Source organism: Vipera ursinii (assembly GCF_947247035.1).
Source record: "Vipera ursinii genome assembly, chromosome: Z".
In the NCBI taxonomy this organism is placed as follows: domain Eukaryota; kingdom Metazoa; phylum Chordata; class Lepidosauria; order Squamata; family Viperidae; genus Vipera; species Vipera ursinii.
In genome coordinates, this window is record NC_139517.1 from 43,196,766 (window position 1) to 43,218,719 (window position 21,954).

A 21,954-nucleotide genomic window follows, 5' to 3' on the forward strand; every position below is an offset into this window, starting at 1 on the left:
CTACCAGTGGCGTAGCGTGGGGGGTGCAGGGGGGGCCGGCCGCACCGGGCGCAACATCTGGGGGGGCGCGCTCACACTGAGCTGCTTAGGGAGCCCCAAGGGCTGCACAGAGTTGGCTTGGCGTGACAGCAACACCATATTAACACTAAAAGCACGCGCGCTGCCCAGCGTGCAATCGTATCTGTAACAGCCGTTTTGTTCTCTTTCCCCTCTTCCAAACAATAACGAAACCACGCTAATACTACATTGTGTTAATAACAGGAATAATTACACCCCGCCCCTTTGTCCCGAGAGACACGTGGTCTCGATTGTGGCTTGCAGTAGACTCGCGGCGGGGGGCTGCAGCACACCTCGTCGTTTACCAGCCCTCGGAACTGTTTGGCGGAGTGTCCAGCGCTGCTCGCCGTTTGTAATAAACAGGGGTCTTCAAACTTGGCCCTTTTATGACTTGTGGACTTCAGCTCCCAGAATTCCTCAGCCAGGCTGAGAGGAGCTGAAGTCCACAAGTCTCCTGGGAGCTGAAGTCCACAAGTCATAAAAGGGCCAAGCTTGAAGACCCCTGGTAATAATAAAGAATGAGGCCCGCAGACGGCGAGAAGGCTGAAAAGGGTGTCGCTCCTGGGTGTATCTTCTGCTCGGAATTGTGTCTCCCGAAGGCAAACTTAAATCTTCCTTGAGCTGGTTTTCGCTGCGCGCGGGCGCGCGCAAAAAAGAGAGAGAAAAAAAGAGATCTCCGAAGGGAACTGGGGAGGGGCGGCCTGGCGGAATGCGCCTTGTTCTAATTGTGGAATATAGGGCAAGGCTTCCGTTCCGCCCCTGCCCCGCCCCCGCCCCCCCCCAGCCTGAGCCTGCCTTGCGTGGCTGGTGGCTCTCCTGCGGTAATTGCAGCAGAATCCCAAGCAGACATTTCTTCCTCTAGGGCAACCTGCGGCTCCGGAGCTGCATGCGGCTCTTTGAGCCGTCTCTTGCGGCTCCCAGCCGCCCGGTGCGCGCGCACCTCTTCCAACGGGCAGTGGTGCGCGCGCACCTCTCCAAATGGAGAGTGGCACCGCCCGTTTGGAGAGGTGCACGCGCACCTCCCTGAATGGGCGGAGGTGCGCGCGCACCTCCCCAAACCTTTGGAGAGGTGCGCGCGTACCTCCGCGCAAATGGGCAGCGGTGCCGCTCTTTCAGGAAGCTGCCGCGGCCCGTCTGTGAAGCTGCCGAAAGCGGCAGCTTAGCAGACGGGCCGCGGCAGCTTCCTCAAAGAGCGGTGCCCCTGCCCATTCCGAGAGGTGCGTGCGCACCTCTCCGAACGACCGGAGTTGCGCGCGCACCTCCCCAAACCTTTGGGGAGGTGCGCGTGTACCTCCGCGCGAAGGGGCAGCGGTGCCGCTCTTTGAGGAAGCTGCCGCTTTCGGCAGCTTCCTCAAAGAGCGGCGCTGCTGCCCCTTTGCACGGAGGTACGCGCGCACCTCCCCAAAGGTTTGGGGAGGTGCGCGCGCACCTCCGGTCGTTCGGAGAGGTGCGCGTGCACCTCTCGGAATGGGCAGGGGCGCCTCTCTTTTTGAGGAAGCTGAGACGGGCCGCGGCAGCTTCCTCAAAGAGCGGCACCGCTGCCCATTCGCGCGGAGGTACGCGCGCACCTCCGGTCGTTCGGAGAGGTGCGCGCGCACCTCTCGGAATGGGCAGGGGCGCCGCTCTTTGAGGAAGCTGCCACGGCCCGTCTGCAAAGCTGCCGAAAGCGGCAGCTTTGCAGACGGGCCGTCGCCGTCGGGCAACCGGGAACCGGTTCCATCTCATTTTTAAAAAAATGGCAGCCGCGTGCGTCCGTGCATGCGCAAAAAACCTTTTTGCGCATGCGCGTGCATGGACACACGCACGCGGCTCCCTCTTTTTTTAATTTGTGATGGAACCGGTTCCCAGTGGCTCTTTTTTAGGTTGCCGACCCCTGCTCTAGGGCAGCGTTTCCCAACCTTAGGAACTTGAAGATGCGTGGACTTCAACTCCCAGAATTCCCCAGCCAGCTGGCTGGGGAATTCTGGGAGTTGAAGTCCACGCATCTTCAAGTTCCTAAGGTTGGGAAACACTGCTCTAGGGAATGTGGCGGAGTTTTCTAACCTCGCGGGGAAGGGGTAAATCGGACCTCCTTTGTCTGCTTGGTGTGTTAGGACCAGTGGCGTAGCGTGGGGGGTGCAGGGGGGTCAGCTGCACCGGGCGCAACATCTGAGGGGGGGCGCATTAGATGCATTTTACTTTAATTACATCAGTATTTTCATAACAAACAATACATGTGCTTAGGGGTTAAGGGTTTCTTTAACTAATCTAGTGGAAGAAACTCGAGTGCTAAAATCCATGGGTTAGGGGACGCAAATTACTTGCCTTGCCCCGGGTGCTGACAACCCACGCTACGCCACTGCAACCTACATGCCACTATCAGCTCCAGAGATTACACCAGTTTTCTGAATAGTAAATCTGAGTTGAACCATTTTGTTTGTAATTCAGAGTTAACAGCAGTGGAGGGCAACAAGTGTTCCTGTGCTGCATGAAGCCTTTGTTCCCTTTTTGCAGCCCACTAGAATACACTTTCCCTATGACCACCTGTGATATTTTAAAGCTCACAAAAATATTTCTAAAATAGTATAACTGATTGTTTAAAATTACCCCAAACTGGGGGGGGGGAATTGAAAAAAAACCCATGTTAACATGTAACCCCATGTTAAATATTGTTAAATCAGTCTCTGGTTTATGATTTAGCATGTGGGTGAACCAACTATTATAATTAACCATTTTTGACTTAGAGAAGTATTGATTGACTTTTTTGTGGCATAGGAGTTGCACTTTTAGTTGTTAATACAGTATTTCAGGGACATCTAACCATACAGGTATTTGGCAAATCATCACTAATATATCAAAATGGGCAGAACTGAAATACTTTGCTCTTCTGTGCAGGTTTCAAGGTAGATATCAACTAAAATACATGATATAAAACTTAGCAGTACCAAAAGGTACAAAGGTTGGGCTCCCAAAATCTGTCTTTTATGGTTGTATTTCAGCAATATGATATTTGGGCAGCTCACCACTAATTTCCAGACATTTGCAAACCCAGTTCAAGTGTATAATCATGCATGGCCCCTGCAATATGATTCTCCAATAAATTTGTAGAAAACGGTTTGGAATGTTTTCATTTGTTTTCATTTGTCATCTACAAATTGAAGGTGTGGTGATAGTGAACAAACTATGGGCAATGCTATTGGCCCTGCCTAAAGTCAAATAGGAAATGAGCACATATTTTTTTACACTTAAGATACATACAACATGGATAGGCATCCAGGTACATGTGATCTCCCTTTGTATCCATCAGGCTTCTTACCATTCCTGAATTAAAAAAAATAGAAACATGTTTTAAAATAAGATAAATTAGCATTCTGCAAAACAAAGAAGTACCATTCTTCAGCATTAACTTTCGTATCAAGAATATCCCTAGACAAATAGGCATTCTTATAAATAAAATAAAATGGAGACAAGGGACAAAGCTGAAAAAGTATGAAAAGTCCTGAGAAACTAGAATAGTTGATAGCAATTTTATGCTTACATTCAATCAGCCTGCTTTTGCACCCTTCTCACTGGTCTTCTACATAGGTGGGAACTTTCAACTTGTGTTCTCTGTTCACTCAGACTGGGCAGATAAAAACTATCTGGGATAAATAGCCTTGTTAGTAACTGGCCTGTGGTCCCCACAGACTTTTTACTGGCATATCAGAGATGTTATTTTATGAATACAAAAGATTTTTGAAAACAGCTATTTTTGAGAGTGCTGCAACATGCTCTTGGAAACCTAGATGTGCTCTTGTCCCCCAAGTATTGTTTACTTCTGGCATAAACATAGACTAATTACTTAATATGAACTGGGAAAAAGGGAGGGAATTCATAGAAAAAAATTGAAGACCTGCCTCTATCTCTAAATAAAGTAAACAAATTTTATTTAGGCAGATCTCACAATTTACCATTGCTCACTGGACAAGCAGGACAACTGGAACAGGAAGCAACCTGTAGTAAATATAATATTTAAATTATAGAGCCAGTTTGAAGTAATAGTTAAGACACCAGGCTAGAAACTGGGAGGGCATGAGTTCTAATCCCACTTAAGACACAAAGCCAGCTGATCTTGGACTAGTCACACTCTCAACCCCAGGAAGAAGACAAAGCAAACCATTTCTGAAAATTACCAAGACAACTGCAGGGACTAATCCAGACAGTCACCAGAGGTCAACACTGACACACATATATGCCTAATATAATAAATCAGCAGATAAGACCCTCATTTCAATTCATAAAGCAGTTGGTTTAGTTGGCAACTATATTTTTAACTCAAGGTGCATTTTCTTAAGGTTCATCCAAGATCTACAGTTCATAAATTATATCTGTTCACTGTGGTCCAGACTTTTAGCATGGCAAACAACAAATCCTTGCTCCCACACAAATTATTTCCTGATCACCCTGCAGAATTTTATCTCCAACAAAAGGCATAGGTAATTTAAGGAAACAGTAAAAGTTATATTTTGCTCAAGTTAGAGCACTCAAGTGTTTTAATGTGAACATAGATACATCCAAAGCTTAGGATAAAATTGCTACTGTAACGAAGAGTACAATTGGCTTATTTTAGCCAAAAAAATAAAACAAAAATAAAACATTCATCACTATTCTTTTATGAAATAAATTTTGTAAGCTGCCCTGAAAATACTTAAAAATTAATCCATAAGGTAGCCATTAACTAATTAATTAGATAATTAATCACAAGGTGTAATTTTCCATGGTCAAAATATTGATAATTAACGTATGTAACATAGTGAACCTAAGTAACATAGATATTAGCACAGTCTTTGGGAAAGACTTACCGTATGTCTATGTTGGCTTTTCAATCACATACATTTACTTTCCGTTGCCAAATGCACAGGACCTCTCTCAACGGGTTGAGCTACTCCATAAAAGGATAAAGGTCAGCTTGGCTTAACAATGAGTTATAGCCTGTGAGGCCCCATGAACCAAGAAAGACATATAGAATTACTTCTGAGCAGTTTCCTTTATGTTCCTCACCTATAGACAGAAATTTTACCAAACTAAGGCAATTATTTGAATTAGTATTAATATACTCTGAGAATGGCTAGGGAAGAACCTTCTTAACTCTCTTCTTCTGACCAAACTATCTAAGCTTTGTTGTCTCTTTGCCCCCCGAAATGCAGCCCCTCTCTCAAGGGAATCCAGAATACATTCTATCACATAGCCCACTTAGTCATAGTCAGGGCATCCCCATCAATGGAAGTTAGTCATTAGATTTTTTGTTAAATATATTCTATTGATTGTTTTACAATAGTAATCTTTAGTGCTTAGTAAGCAGTGTGTTGTCTGGGTTCATATATTTAAAAACAACAATAATTTCAATAATTCCATAATCAATATATTAGTTAATGATATATTTCTTTGATCCTCTCTTCTTCCAATAGTATTCTCCTTTGTCAACATTAAGCAAATATAATTCTTAATACTTTCGATACATACAAGGTTGGATATAAACATTTTTCTTGTGTTTGTACAAATAACAATAACATCCACATATAACATCTTTTCTGATTGGCTTATGTTTCAATTGTATTTGTAAAAGTCATCTGATTAAGTCACTGTGTCCTGTTTTCAAAATTCTTATTTAACCTTAATTTCCCCTTAGTATTCAAACCATTATCAGTCATAATTTTCTCAAAATTAATTACCTTTAAATATCCAAACTTTTCATTCATATACCCCATCCCAGTATTTTTACATCTCACATATTAAAAAATATACTATACTACTTATATATCTTATCCCTCTTACTGTAGGGCCCCTTTATATTCAAAATTTATCTGTTCTTTTAACCATATTCAAACAAGTGTTTAATCATATAGTACTCCATTTGGTAAGTTGAATTGAGTCTCTTGAATCTAACTCTAGCCTTCTTCTTTTGCCATGTAGCTTTCTGTGTCAGTATGATCTGCTTGCCAGGGGATTCTTCCTGTATTTTTGTGAATATTATTGGGAATAGGAAAGACAAGTTAATTAAAATGTACATTATGATTCACCTGGCAACTCTATAATCCATTTTGTTAAATCTTCTTTCTTATCCTTAAGTTTTTGAAGTCCTAAAAGATAAAATATATTTTCTGTTTTCATTGTTGTGGCAAAATCTTGCAGATTTTTTCTTTGTATTAAGCTGTGGTTCTCTTTATTTGTAGCTTTCCTATTTGGGTCACTTTCCTCTGAATGTTCTGTTATCTGATTTGTTTGTTCATTCTTTATCGTTGTTTTCTAGAGTTTTTTAATTGTAAGTTTAGGTTGGAAATGTGCTCATTTATGTCATCAAAGTTATTTTTAATCTCATCATGGTTTGAAACAATTGTCATTTGAATCTGTTTCAGCACTGCATACATTTCCTCCTGGAAAGTATTTGCCTTGTCTTGGAGTGTTGCTCCTGCAGATCCCCAATGTTCCAGGCTGGGGCCTTCAGAAGGGAATATTAGATGTGGTTTTAGTTAGGTATGCAACATCCATTTTGTCTCCCCCCTTATAGTCCTTCACTGGTGCCATAGCCTCTGTAATTAGCTTTGTCAACCAGCTATTAAAATCCAAACAACCAAATCTTATATAGTTCTTATTTTTATATATGGTTTTGTAATCCAATGCATTTCCAATTGTCAAAGTACCATTGAAAGCAGTGTTTTATAACAGTTTTTCTGTTTTGACTGTATTAACCAGTCAAAATTGCAATCCAGAATGTTTAGCCACCTAAGAGCTTTCCAGTAAAGTCCCCCCTAGAAGATTAGCCAAAGTTAAAAGTTTTTCTTTCTCTACAAACAGTTCTTGATCTTAGAAATCACAGCTCAATAAGTATTTATAATCCCAGAAAGTCAGCAGTTTTTAAAATAAATGTAGTTCTCACTCTGTAGTAGATAGCCCAGTGTATTTTCTTTCCTCTATTCAGCTGTTTTTAATTTGGCTAAAAGTCACTAAGTTTCAAAGGAACAATTTTTTCTCTATTTCTGGGCAACTTGCCTATTTCTATAGTTTTATACTCTAATCCAGGTGTGTCAAACTCGCAACATCACGTGACGTGTCGTGACTTTCCATTGCTGGCAATGGGGTGGGCGTGGTTTTGGCATGACGCATCCAGCCCGCGGGCTGACAGTTTGATACCCTTGCTCTAATTCTATAGTTTTACTCTAATTCCATACTTTTATACTCTAATCCTCCACTAGATGTCAGTAGTTATTTTCCAACTTTTAAGACAAATAATTATTTTCTTATAATTTTATCAATACTTTTTCAGATGTGAAGTCTTAACAGTTTTTATAATTTTCAGATTTATTGAGACTGTAGCATTATTAATTTCATTTCAATATATTTCTGTCCCCCATAAACATTAATTTGCTGCTTCCGTCTATGGAAGGGTGGGGATGTGATTCCCTCCCTTCTCACTTTTGGAGGATTTTTTGCTTTTTGGGGATCTTTTCCAGGAAATCAGTTACAAAATAGGAGAGAGAAGATCAATATTCTCTCCCAGTTCGAGGCATGCTGTTCACAGTTGTTCTGGTTAGCACTTTTGGACTTCAGCTGCCAGTAGCTTGGGCTAATCACTGAGGTGTGGCTAGCCTTTCTCCTGTTGAGTCGGAGGGCTTCCCCCAGATCAAATAGATCGACCACCATCATTCCATGATCAGCGGGGGGCCCCTCCTTTGTCGCTTCTCCAGGGCGACTTTAGACCCAATTTAGGGTCCCCTGGCAGGGTGAAACCAGCCATGGGGTGTGGAGTTCCGCAATCCCTTGGCCGTGTTACTACAAAGCAAGACCAGAAGTCATCATTAGATTTTTGATTTTTTATATATATATATTATTGATTTTTTTTAAAAAAAACTAACAACCTGGTGCTTAGTAAACAGCATGTTATCTGGGTTCACATTTCACAACAATCAATAATAGTTAATTTCTATCATATAATACTCTACATAACAGCTTTCCTTGATTTTCTCTTCTTCCCATATTGTTCTCTTTTGCAAACATTAGGTTAATACAGTTCTTAGTATTTTAGTAACAAAGAGGTTAAATATAAACATTGTTCTAACATTTATCCAATTAGTAATCGCATCAATATAGAACTTCTTTTCTTGTTAGTCCTCTTGGTTGTGTTATATGTCCTGTTTTCTACATTCTCATTTAGACTTTTTCCCCACAAAATTGAAATCATTTTTATCTGTTAAGATTTTCTCAAAGTTGATTAACGGTTAAAAATTTAAGCTGTTTCCCTCACAATAATCCTCCAACAATTACATTTTTCATATCATAAAAAATACAATACTACTCAGAATAAGAAAGAAGAAAAAGAAAAACATCTCTCTCAAACTAAAATTCATTTATATCCCCCATTTTTTCATTTTTTAAACTCTATTCCATTCAATATTTACTGATTAGGCAGACCATATTATATTTTAACCATATTCAAACAAATGCTTAATTTTTAAAAATTGCTTCTGATAGGTCCAATCTTCTAAACCCTTGGATGTGATTTTAGTCTTTTTCTTTCACCAAACGGCTTTTCTCATTCATCTATTTCACTTAGTTAAAAAGTCTTGCCATTTTCTTGTGGATGTTGTTAAGGGTAGGAGAGACAAATCAGGTAAGATGTTGATTTCTTTAATCTTTTTTTGTCTCTTAAGTCATAGATTTTTTGGTATCTCTGTAATCCATTTTGTCAGACTTTTCTTCTTATCTTTAGTTTTGTTTTGTGATTCTGGGGTGTGGACTATCTCTTCTAGTTCTGGTGCTTCAGTCATGTCTTGTGTGTTTTCCTCCATCTGCGTTAAATCACAGTCCCTTCCATTGTAGATTCTTTCATTTTCTGAAAATTTTTACGTTGTGAGGTTAATGTAAGAATTTGTCCATTTATGTCATCAAAGTTGTTTTTAATTTCATTGTGGTTTAGAGCCATTGTTGCTTGGATTAATTGCAACATAGTGAGCATTTCCTCCTGGAAAGTATTTGGTTTTTCTTGACAAGTTCTTTTTGCAAGCTCTTGAGATTCCATGATAGCTGGAATTAAAAAAAAAATTCTTTCTCTGAGAACAGCTTTAAAGTCACAGTTAATAGGAAGATCAGTTATGTTTTTTCAATTACAATCTTTGCTTAATGTGGCTGGCCTAGAATGTTTTGTTTAGCTCTGTTTAAAGATCAAAGAAGCAGGTTATCTCATTCTCGGCGTCCTGCCAATACTTATAAGAAAACAGCTAAAGTTATATATTCTCTTCCACCACTAGATGTTAGCAAAAGTATGTTTTCTATCCCCCTTAATAGTTTAATTCGCTGCTTCCTTCCATGGGAGGGTGGGGCAAAGCTCCCACTCCATTTCACTTTCAGAGGGTTTTTTTTGCTTCTTGGGGTATCTTTTCTAAAAGAAAAGAGTAGGAGAGAAAAGATCATATTTCTCACTCAGTTTCAATACACTGTTCACCGATATTCTGGCGAGTACTTGTGGACTTCGGCTGCAAGCAGCTTGGGCTGGTTACCAAGATGGGGCCAGCCTTTCTCCTGTCGGGTTAGAGGGAATTTCCTGATTTAACAGGACAACCACTGTCGTTCCCAAATCGCTGGGTAGCCCCTCTTTCTTTGCCGCCTCTTCAGGGTGGTTTTAGACCCATTTAGGGTCCCATGGCAGGGCGAAAAGAGCTGCGGGGAGCGGAGCTTTTGTAATCCCGCAACTGTGCACCACCAGGTAAAACCAGGTGTCCTAGATTTTTTTTAAAAAAAGACCCAAATACTCTACCTCCTACTGCAGGGGTGTCAAACTGCCGGCCCACGGGCTGGATGCATCATAGCAAAACCACCCAATTTTATTTTATTTTATTTTATTAAATTTATATACCGCCCTTTCCCAAAGGACTCAGGGCAGTTTACAGGGCATTTAAATTGCTGGCAATAGCAAAAAAAGTCATGATACGTTGTGACACATCATGTGACATTGCAAGTTTGACACCCCTGTGCTACTTTATTCTGGTCATGAGTATTTTCAGAAATCTTTAACAAAGTACATTGCCAAGGTATCTAGAACCACTTTGCTACATGGGAATTAAAAGCAGGTGCTAATTTATGGAATTTCACATCTTTCCCTATGCTAAATTGTATTTTTGTACATAGGTTGTTGCTGCTGGCTATGTACAATTAAATCCAGTCGACTGGGATTGCCAGCTCTTTATGAGCAATTTGAGTAGTATTTGCTATAAACAATTTAACCTGCTGATTTCTGCCCAGCAAACTCTTCTTGTGACCCAAGAGTACACTGTCCTGTTTCTGTTTTGATTTTCCATGGGCATTTAAAAATCTTAGCTGATGTCAAGGTTTCATTCCAACTTTGTCAGTACTGAACAGCAAGCTAGAGATCAGCTCGATCTGGACTTAAATTAAACCTCTCCCCAGCCACATTATCAATCTTCTATCAGCACTGCACTAAGCAACTGTTGGTAGCACTAGGCCTTGGGATAACAAACTAAAAGCCAACCCTGGAGAAAGAAAGGATTAGATCTTGCATTTCCCTCAAAGTACAAAAGGACTCTGCAAGGCAAAAAAAACAAGAAGACAATTGTAGAGCTGTCTTTCTAGTGATGTTGTATTCTGTTTTTGGTGTGGCCTCCCAATACAATGAAGGAACAGACTGTCCCAACAGCAGGCATCTAAATTTCAGGTTGCAGCTCAGAAGGAAAAAACACTTCTGCTGTCAAACATATATTCAGCTCCCATGGAAAGCAAAATACAACAGATCCTCTGGAACTAGAGAAAACAGCATCTCTGAAAGCTCTCTGGAATTAAAGAAAAAAATCATCTCTGAAAAACAGGAGTATTTTTGGTTTGTAAAAAGAAATATTAAGAACCCATTCTTATCACCTACAAAAATTAGCTTTCTTGTTAATATTCTTGATAATATAGTTAATATTCCTATGTATATGTTTTATTTAGACAGATGGCACTGTTATTATCATTTTACAAAAGAACCAAGGGTGATTGACTCTGCAAAATGCAGAACAGAAACATGACTTTTCTAACTGTAACTTTCAAGTACCCAAACCACCTCTGTTTGTACAGTCCCAAAATAGATTGTTCAAATAGGCATTGCCAAAGCTGAGGAAGAGTGTTCTTGGAATGCTCTGAAATATATTTATTTACCTTATTGACACATTGATACTACATGATAAATACTACATGATAAATTGATTTTTCACAACATACTACATGTGATATCCTGCACTGACAATAAACAATATAACAATGTTCCATAATCTGAGATCACTAAGTCTTTGGACCACAACTCCCATTACTCGAACCAGTATGGTATGTGGATAGATCAAGGCAAAGTAAAAAGCACTAATTAGGTAGTCAGAGTTATTTATGAGTAAACACTGTCAAGGCTTGCATTATTAAGTCATTTTATTTTCTTTATTCTATTGCAAGTAAATATTATAACCTCTGGGTTTCAGGATTTTATGTTCCTAAATGTGGATTTTTTTGCATTTATTATTTTACTCTTTATAAAATAGTGCAAAAGAAAACCAAATGCAAAAATAAAAATACATACATTATCAAAGAAAAGAAAAAAATCATTTTTAGAAAAGTGAAGTAAAATATAGCAAAGGAAAAAAGTACAATATATCATTTTAACTGGTTACAATTTTATATATAGTTATCTAATGCAATTATTATTCAACAACATATATTTAATACATTTCTTTAACATACTTTATTTGTATAAATGAGTCCCATACTTGATTATATTTGTTCATACAAAGTCTAGGTCTATAGGCAATCTGCTCATTGCAAGCCACTGAACAAAAGGGGCATATATTTATATTTCCAATAACACTACATTTTTATTTATTTACTTATTAGATTTATCTACCACCCATATCATTTAGAATATCAGTATTCTGGCCACAGCAAGGACATGGAGAATCTATTTATGTTACCAAGTTGTCAAATTCTGTGTATTAGGTATGTAGTTCACAAGAATATTATAATCTGAAAATTTTACCTTTTGTCTCACGATCATATTTATATAGTCCACTACTTTTCTCCTAAAATTTGATAAATATAGAACATAGTAAAAATATTTTAAAGAAGCATTATCCTTGTTATATCTTCAATAAAATTCTATTGTAGATAATCCTTTTCTATAATATAACTGTACTCCAATAAATTCTACGTACGTTGTTGTCATAGTTTAGGGTATTTGACACTGTTGGTATATAAATTAAAACTCTCTCCAGTTGACTAAGCCACATGTCCCCAACCTTTTGGGCACCAGGCAACAATGCCATGGAGAAAGGTTTTTCCCTGGACCAGAGGGGGTGTGGTTTTGAATACTGCCTGCATCCCAAGGATGGAGCTTTGCTTGTTTGTGTGGCCCGCTTGCTGGCATGCTGCGGACCGGTGGTGGTCCACGGACCAGGGGTTGGGGACCCTTGGTTTAAGCAATACAGGAATCTGTAATTCCTTATTCCACTCATTTCTTAACATCTGCATATCAAACTGATTTATTAATAACATATTTATACTATTTGGGTTTTTCTTAAATTTAAATGATATAAAAAGTTCTCAGTTGCTTCAAAATCTGAGAATGCTGTTGGTCCCAACAATATTGGCAAATGTTGTCACTGTAAATATTGCTATTGGATTACATCGGGTAGATGATAATCTATCTCTTAACACAGCAAATTCATCATCATCTGTCCGATAAACTATTATCAATTTTTCCATATCATATTTTTCATATTTTTATCATATTATTAAAGTTGGTCAATTTAGCAGGGGGGGAAAGGGTTGAATTTTTATTAGACATTATTTTCCATAATTTTCTAACTGATGCAATTGTTTCCAGAAATACTAGAGTTTAATGTTTAGATCCTAATACTGTCCATCCAATTAATACTATATGTGTATATTCCATAGTTACCAAAATCTGAAAATTAACACTAATTATTGGCCTCCAAAATTTGATACTTGACAATAGATAAGCATGATGATATAGTTGCAGATTTGGAAACCTGAATCCCTCACATTAATTGGTAATTGCATTTTCTGTAAAGATAATCTCAGAATGAAAGTGCTCCATAGAAATTTTCTAAACAAAGAATTTAGTTTCTGAAAATACATACATATATACTACATCCAGATACATATATACTATAATTATTCTCAAAATATAAATTAATCTGGGAATAATATTTTGAGAGCATTCACCTTTCCTCATTAGGGTAAGGTTTAATGATTGTAATTTTAAATGTGTTCCTAAATGTGGGATTATGTCCCTTATAGTCAATACGATAATGATTAAGATCCAGCCCAAGAGTAGGGAAAGCCAGATTCCAATGTATTATCTACATATCTTTGGAACACTCACTCTTTCAAGCCCATTCTACCTCACAGAATTCTTGTCATAGAGAAAAACAGGATGAAACACTATGTAAGGTCACCATGAACTCTTGTATAAAAAGTGATATATAAATCTAATAAATATATTGAGAATGCATTATTTTATATGGAGATTTTCATTTTTATTCTTTTGGATTATTGTATTCAGTCTTATTGCAGAAGATACAGTGCAACATGATTTAATCTAGATCATTATTTAGATTCAGCTCAGCACAGTATTAGAATCTGGCTGTTCTACCCAAGGTTAAAGCAAATTATGGCTTAACGTAATGAGGGCATTTAGCCTCTATATAGCTAGAATCTGACTTAAACGACTGACTTTGCCATAGGATGAGGATGAGGACCTTAGGCAATTGTATTTTCGCAAGCCCATTTTCTCCATTTTACTTTCATAGGACTTAACCATCTTTATACATTTATTGTCTGTCTTCATCTTTTTCCTGAGTAATTTTGGTAATAATAATATTACCAATAATAATACTAGTAATTACCTAGTCAATCAATAATTTATGAAATCTCCATTCAGGATAAGTTCTTTCCAAAATCTCAGCACTGTATGATTCTTTGGTTCAGTTAGCTTGCTGTACCAAAGAATTATACAGTTTCCAAAATAAGTTTTGGAAAATTTGGCCTTTTACAATGAGGAAAAGTTCTCATCTGACTAAGCAATTAAACTTGGTTAAATAGGTAACAACTACATTTTTGCAATTACATCTAATCATTAATATTTGGTTAGTTTTGGATTTATGATTTATATACGAACCCAACCACTTAATTTACAAACTATTATTAAGCAAAATACCAGTGCATCAATAAACTTGTTTCTAGGACCATATTTAACAAATTTGGGAGGACAACTGCTGGAGGGTATTTTAACATGCAAAATAAATAAGATGATGTCCAATAATGGGGACAATACTTTTTGTAATTTCCTGAATTTGGAGAATTTCTTACATTAACAGGTTACATGAATCTTCAAAGTTATCCTATAGCCAACTTCTGCCTCATAGTGGCATGAAATTTTTGTCATTTTAGACTTGTAATTGAGGGTAATTCGGGAAAAATTACAAAAAAAGAAGCTATGCTCTTTAGGTTAAATTTTTACTGTATGATATGGAAATTTTGTCTGCCCTGCTTTATATACCTCTGATAATATATTAAATCCATTGTGGAATAGATCAGCAGTAAATATACTATTTTCACTTTTTGAAATTTCAATTGTTTAAAACTGGTTATTTTGCTTTTTAAAATGTTGATTCTTGATGACAAGGACTTAGCTTCACTAGATTGTGTGATAAGTTACAGATAAGTTACAGGAAGGTTGTGCTGGAGATACATTTGCATTTTGGGCTGTATAATGTTGTATTACTTGCTTCATTTTCTTGTACAGTATTTCACCGTATTCTCAAGATTACATTATAGAGAAATGTTGCATAGCAGTAAGGAATCATTCTAGTTTACAATATGTGTGCAGCAAACTTAGCAAGGCAGCCAGTGCTGAACTGAACTGAATTAGGAAACTAGCATAGAAACATAGAAAACTGACTGCAGAAAAAGAGCCAGTGATCCATCCAGTCTGCCCTTTGAGGTTTTTCTTATTTTCATTTTTTTTTATTTTTAGTTTTTTGCAGTTAGCCAAATGTTCAGATTGGATTTGCCATTATTATATTACTTGGTTTCTTGTTTGCTTACTTATTTACATTGCATGATAGACATGTGCTTTTCTCAAGCAAATTTAAACTCTTCTGGAAGTTGGTTTCAAGCTTTCCCCACTCTATCAGTGAAGTAGTACTTTCTATCATTACTTCTGAACTTCCCTCATGTCAGTTTGAGTTGTAACTGTGTTTTTGATTTTTGTTAAAAGTCTTCAAACCCAATGCCTAAAACTCTTACTTTCTGCCATTTAAAATGCAGTTTTTATCTAATTAGCTTAATGCCATTACAGTCATGCCAACATGTTTTTCACAGGAAAGGATAAACATGCTGGCATTTTAAATTTAATCACTTTTCAGATTTTCTATCATTCTAAGTTACTTTCAAGAGACCGGTTCAATTCTCAAAAGCTGTACAGAGTCCACAGTATTTGGCTCCAACATGCTCAGTTTATACTTTCTACCTTTTCTTTACAAATTGTTATTCACCTGGGTCCACTGTAAAAGCTAACCAAAAGCTTGTCCTGTTAACACTCCACAATGTGAACAGCAGTGAAGTCACACCAGTTCAATTCTGCAGACAAGTCAGGATTCTGGGATGGAAGAGATGAGCAGTTGTGGATGGCAAAGGAAATCCTCTCCCTCTAAGCAGCCTTTCAGGTGAGGTTCTCCAAAAGACGAGTCCCTCCACTGAGGCAATCAAAGCCAGCTTGTCTGGGTCCCAGCTTCAGCTGAGTGTTGAACTGTAGAACAAGGTAGCTATTGAGCCTAACCTGGCAGCCCATAGTGCTTGAAACGGGGGAAACAGAACTGAAGATAACTTGGTCTCTGAGCATATACAGAATGCATCTGATTCATGATAACTTGAACCAGCTTCTAAGTATTAGAAGGAAAGAGCTCGCAGGCCTCAAATTCTGTAGCTTCCTTTTCAGTCACGGTCCTTATTCTCCATCCTGCTTTCTTCAAAGCCAGAGAGAAAAACTAGCAGTAATCGGTTAATAAACTCTTTCTGCTTTATCTGCTGCAACTTGGGCATATCTTCCTCTGGCGAAAGGGGAAAAAAAAGAGTCCAAATTTTAGTCTTTAACCACTAGACTACAATCCCCTTTCCAGGCCTTCAATTACATCATTTGATTCAGCGGGTCGAGTGCCTCTATACCTTTAAGACGGAACTAGTTTCCAATTTCGGTTTGTTTACAACTCCCTCCATGTAGATCAGTCACCATCATAGGTTAACATAACTGAATTTTTTTACACAACTAGTAGTGACCTTCCGCCAGCAACAGCTTCCTACTCAACTCTCCAATCTAAATCTTTTTTGCCACTAGATGACATCATTGCTGTCCCTAAATTCTCGAATAGTTACTGAAATTTGTCGATTTTAAGCGAGTGACTCATTACAAAATCCTCTTAATCTTTAGTGTTATATTGGAACTACTTTTTGGGCACTACCATAATTATTTTGTCGAGGGGTAAATTACGAAGCTATTTTCCTTCAACGCTATTACGATAGATAAAGTGCCTGAGGTGACATTCGTTTGAACAGGAGCTCTAGCAGGCCTCAGAAAGGTCGGTTCAATACGCGTTAAGATTTCAAGATTCTCATAAATTGTTGGTATATTCCAATTCCCTCCTCCTACACCGCCTCCAACTATTTTCCTTTGATTGGTTCAGTTAATGTTGAAGGACTCCCATTATAGCCATTGATCTTTTAGTTATTTAGGCAGCCTACCAGAGAGGGCTTCCTTGTTGTCCCAACCTTCCTTGAATATTGATTGGCTAAACAACAGTCCCTTACCGCGATTCTGGGAAAGGTAGTCATTGTGTTAAAAGAGAACTGGGCAATCGATCGGAAGGAGAAACCACAAATCCCGAGATACCTTGGGAACAGGAAAATGAGAAGCGGCTGCGCACTGCGGTGAAGGGGCTGGTTCGTTTATATAAGGCGAGGAAACGCGCTAGGAGTAGCAGTTGAGAACTGGCGGTGCTCGAGTAAGGGAGCAAGGCGGTGGAAGGAGGGGTGGGGTTAACTGCAGGGAGGGAGAGATTCGAACTTTGGATGTGCGTGGAGGAGTCATCCTTCTCTCATTTAGTTAACTCTTTCCTCTCCGAGGTGGAAACCATTTTAACTCGTTCGGCACCGGAGACTTTTTAATAGCTGAAGCTTGGGACAGAAATATTTTTCAAGCGATTTTTGAGGTCCGGATTGTTGAGAAAAAAGAACTGTTACATACTGAGACTTGGCACTGGAACTGCCTTCAACTTTTTCGTGCCTGAACTGTTAACCCTTGATTGTGTGGATTTGGACACTTCACTTACCTTCTGCGCTGGAGTGAGAACCCTGCTGCTTAACTCTTCAGTGGCCTTTTGTCTCGCGTATCTTCATTTTTTAAATGCAATTATTGTTGCATACAAGGCGTTTTAAGGACATACTGGCTCTGTTGCGGTGGCTCGTTCTTTAATTGGAACTTTTTTTTTTGCTTTGAATCTTTTTATAATTTGAGATGTGCATCTTTTCTACTGTGTGAGAAACTGGAGAAGTAGAGACTGCAGGAAAAAACGGATACTTCCACACTTCCCAGAAGGTAATGAACATTTAAAGACTATTGATGACCAAGACACCTTGCCGGTCTTTCTTTTCCTGCAAAGTTTAGTGTTTGTAACACACTATAAATTTAAGAAAGAGCAAGAAAGGCTTCCAGATTAATACTCCTGATTAACTATTCTGCGATTAAGCAGTAAGAGTTCTGTAAAGGCTTGCAAGTTGGGCTGAAGTGTTAAAAGTATTTGATTTCTCAGAACTTGTGAAGCTGGCAGCCCCGGCCCCATCGCAAGGCACTGTCGGCTAATTAAATTCTCCCTCCTTCAAGAGAAGAGGGATTCAACCCCTCGGACTTACTAGCCAACAATCTCTTTCGGACTGAGGAAATTGCTAAAAGCACCAGCTATGGCTGATGCTGCCCTCTCTGCGAATCTGAGGCAACAGCCTAATGGCAAAACAACTTTCCCCCCCTGCAGGGATGCAGGTGGAGGAGATAGTGGTGGAGGGGGACCTTTTGTTGGATCTCCACCCACTAACCAGGAACTGCTCCAAGGAAGAGAGATTGCCGATAGATGGCAATCAAGAGAGGTGGTTAATCAGGATGGCAGGCCTGTCAGTACTGATGTTTCCTTCCCTGGTATAGATCTCACAGTTCCTGTGGTTGAAGGAAGCCAAAGTCTGGGTACCCCAGGGATTAATCAGATTGAGGACCAGACATTTGGTGCAGCTGCAGACATCCAAGATGCAGGAGATGAAGAACAGCCAGACCTACAGGAGCAGGGATACTGTGGGCCTGTTGACCAGAGTTGCAGATCCCAGTCTGGTGGAGAAGAGGAAAAACAGTTGGGCAAAAAGAAACATAGAAGGCGCCCTTCAAAGAAGAAGAAACATTGGAAGCCTTACTACAAACTTAGCTGGGAAGAGAAGAAGAAGTTTGATGAGAAGCAGAGTCAACGGGCTTCCAGGATGAGGGCAGAGATGTTTGCTAAAGGACAGCCTGTTGCACCATACAACACCACACAGTTTTTGATGGAGGATCATGATCAAGAAGAACCAGATTTGAAGACAAGCCTTTACCCCAAAAGATCTGCCACCAAGTCAGATGAAACCAGCGAGGAAGACTTTGTGGAAGAGGAGGATGGGGGTAGTGATGGGATGGGAGGGGATGGTACTGAATTCCTTCAGAAAGATTTTTCAGAGACATATGAGAAATATCATGTAGAGAGTCTACAAAATATGAGCAAACAGGAGTTGATCAAGGAATATTTGGAGTTGGAGAAGTGTCTTTCCAAAATGGAGGAAGAGAACAATCGCCTACAGATGGAGAACAAGAAATTTGCAGGGGACTCAACAGAGGACCCCAGGGTAAGTCAGTTAGAACAGGAACTGGACAGGTTGAGAGCTGAGAACCAGAAACTCTTGAAAGAAAAGGAACTTGGCAGAGAACAGGAGAACAATTGCTCTAAACTGGGAGAATGAAACTGAACATTTTCTGAGGACATAAGTGGAATTGGACAGAAACCATCCCAAGATGCTGTATTCATATTGTGTGTGTGTGTGTGTGTGTGTGTGCGTGCACACACACACACACACACACACACACAATAGAAACAGGACTTCTATGTGATTTAATCAGAATAAATTCACAATCTTACACTGTTTTTGAGGATAGTTCTAATATAGTGCGTGCTCTTTTTTTTTATTATGTGTAATCAAGGGGTTTGGGATTTGTTTTTTAAAATGAGAACACAGAATATCCAGCATTCTTAGGGGGAAAAAATCTAAAAGTTCATTTAATTCATACTGAAACAGAATTTGTGATCCTTGTAAAGGAGAGACATTGGTGAAGAGGGAATGGGGCACGGGAAGGAACATGTAAAATAGTCATATTCTGGGGCGGGGAGGCTACCCAGATACATGAAGAGAATTTAAATAAACAAGGTAATGTCAGCATAATTATTCTGGTGTGATTTCTAGAAAAATAATTCAAAATATTTTCTTTTGGCAGAGAATATTGTGAATAATTTTTCCAGGCAACTTGCTTTAAAGGAATATGAATTGGAAGGGATGGATTATTCTAAGCCATTGTGTGGTTGGTCTAATAGAAGACCAAAGAAAAACATCACAGTCCAAATTTACTTTATTTACTAGAGCATTCTTTATTTGTTATATGTTTTATAATTATGGGGTGGGCGGGGGGGGGGGGGTTTGAGCTGCCAAAGCAAGTTACTTTATTTAAGTACTCTGGCTCCACAATAAACCTGCATGGTAAGTCTCTGTTCTCATCTTTATACTTTGGAGTCAGAGGATGGGCAGGTGTGACATGCCCAAGGCAGTAGAGGTGGAGCATTCAAATCCTGTTGCCTAACTGCTGTTTTCTGTCACTGAAAATGTTGAATAGAGATATTGCTTGCTTTTTATCCATAAATTCTTTTTCTGCTTTAATAAGTAGTTATAGATAATACTTGAGGAGAAGGAAATGGCAAATCACCTTTTTTTAAAAAAAAAATTCAGGCTTTAGTTTGGATAGGATGAGATGACTTTGCTGTGCTATCCAACTTTGTAATTTAGATCAACAGCAAAAAAAGGAGTTTTCCAGTGGCCATCCTAGTTAATAGCTTGCAATGACTTTTCTTTGTGTTCATTTTGCTGGCCAAATTGATATAGCCATCTATTTTACCAAACACGTTTTGCCAGATATTCTGTTTTTATCTTACTTTGGTAGCCTTAGCTCACTTTCTTCAACTATCTGGACAGCTTATCTATATAGGAAGCCTAATTTCCCCCTCCCCCCATGATCATGGTAATGCAGATAAAAGAGGATCATGTGTACATGCCGACATTATGAAAGTTACTGATATGATACTATGCACCAAACAGCCTAGTGTAATCTGGTTATAGGAATCATAATCTTAAAAGAATCATTTTTATTAGAACTGCCGAGGCTGATGGGACTGAAATCTAAGCAATTGTAGGATCTGCCACAGTTATGATAGCTTCTTTCAATGCAACTCCCACTTGAAATTGAGAATTGCTTTCAAATAAACATGGATAAGTTCTTACTTGTGTAGCCTCTTTATCCAAGCTATCAACTGGACAAGTTTTTTTAAGTGTTAAATATTAAGGAAGGTGGGATCCTTTTGTGCTCCCAACACTATTCCATTAACTGCAAAAGCAAGTTACCATTTTGATGAATTCAGTCTACAAAAATGTGGGAGGAAATTGAGTGAATACAGACTTCTGCCTTTACCACAAAACTTGTATTTCATTTTACTCTATTTTGGTGCACACACAGACTTGGCATATATAATGCTGTTCAATTTCATAGTATACAGTATAGTATTTTATATTTTTCTTCCCTCCTAATAACTGCCCCTCCTTATTTTTTTAAAAAAGAAATAATGTCTTTAGTAGTATATTAGACAAGTTTGTTTAGATACTAATAACCTGTAAAAATTTTATGGCTTGCCATCCTCTAAAAAATAGACAAGCTAAATTTAAAAATAAAGCCAATATAAAACAAAATTGGTGATCTTTAAGTGGTCAGGGCTAACCTGACCATTAAGATATGTAAGGAACAATACAAGTCTTCATTTTTTATGGAATAGAAGGTCCAATATTGAGGAGCACTGTGACAGAAAAAAGGCCTCACTTCATGCCTACCAGTCTGATCTCTCTGGGAGAGAATCTAGAATGGAGCTGTGGCTATAAATTATGGGCTAATATTCAAACCCCCTAACAATTAGAAATACCTAATGATTAAGACAACAGGCAGCATTCAGTTTAATTATGAAAATGAGTTCATATAGCGAGGAGGCAAGCATGGACTTGTCTGGAGGGCATTCTAGATTTCTTAACCAAAATGCAGAGCTCTCTACAGTGATTAGGCAGACTCCCATGTTTTAGAGTTGTATTGGCTACTGAAACCTTTCTGCATTAACAGATAAAAATAAGCTACCTGGGCTTTTTCCCACAGGATGGTCTATGCCCTAGAAATTGGGAAGGATGGCACAGGAGTCAATTGGTCCACTCTTTGATTCAACTGGAGTCCCAGAATCATGTGATAGGCCATGATTATTTCAGGTTGTAGATACATCCTAGTTCAAGAGTGCCACCTGACCTTATTTTCTGAAGCCATTTCAACCATTGGTTCTCCCCTTCTTCATTTGTCCCATGGATATTTTCCCTACCCTGCTACTTTCCACTGTTCACTTTTCCCTTTCACCAGCATGTTGCTTTAGACTGAGGATTAATTACTCCTCCCCTTCCCCCCCCCCA

General features: G+C 38.8%; 1 protein-coding gene across 1 annotated transcript; it reads left to right on the plus strand.

Moving 5' to 3' along the window:
• Positions 1-17,122: 17,122 nt before the first annotated feature.
• Positions 17,123-19,816, plus strand: HEXIM1 (HEXIM P-TEFb complex subunit 1). The gene has a single exon (XM_083376233.1). The coding sequence runs from the start codon at positions 18,082-18,084 to the stop codon at positions 19,153-19,155; it is 1,074 nt and encodes a 357-aa protein (XP_083232359.1). The 5' UTR covers positions 17,123-18,081; the 3' UTR covers positions 19,156-19,816.
• Positions 19,817-21,954: the final 2,138 nt, after the last annotated feature.

Excerpts from the sequence above, each read along its gene's own strand:
- HEXIM1 (XM_083376233.1), top strand. The coding sequence starts at position 18,082 with ATGGCTGATGCTGCCCTCTCTGCGAATCTGAGGCAACAGCCTAATGGC.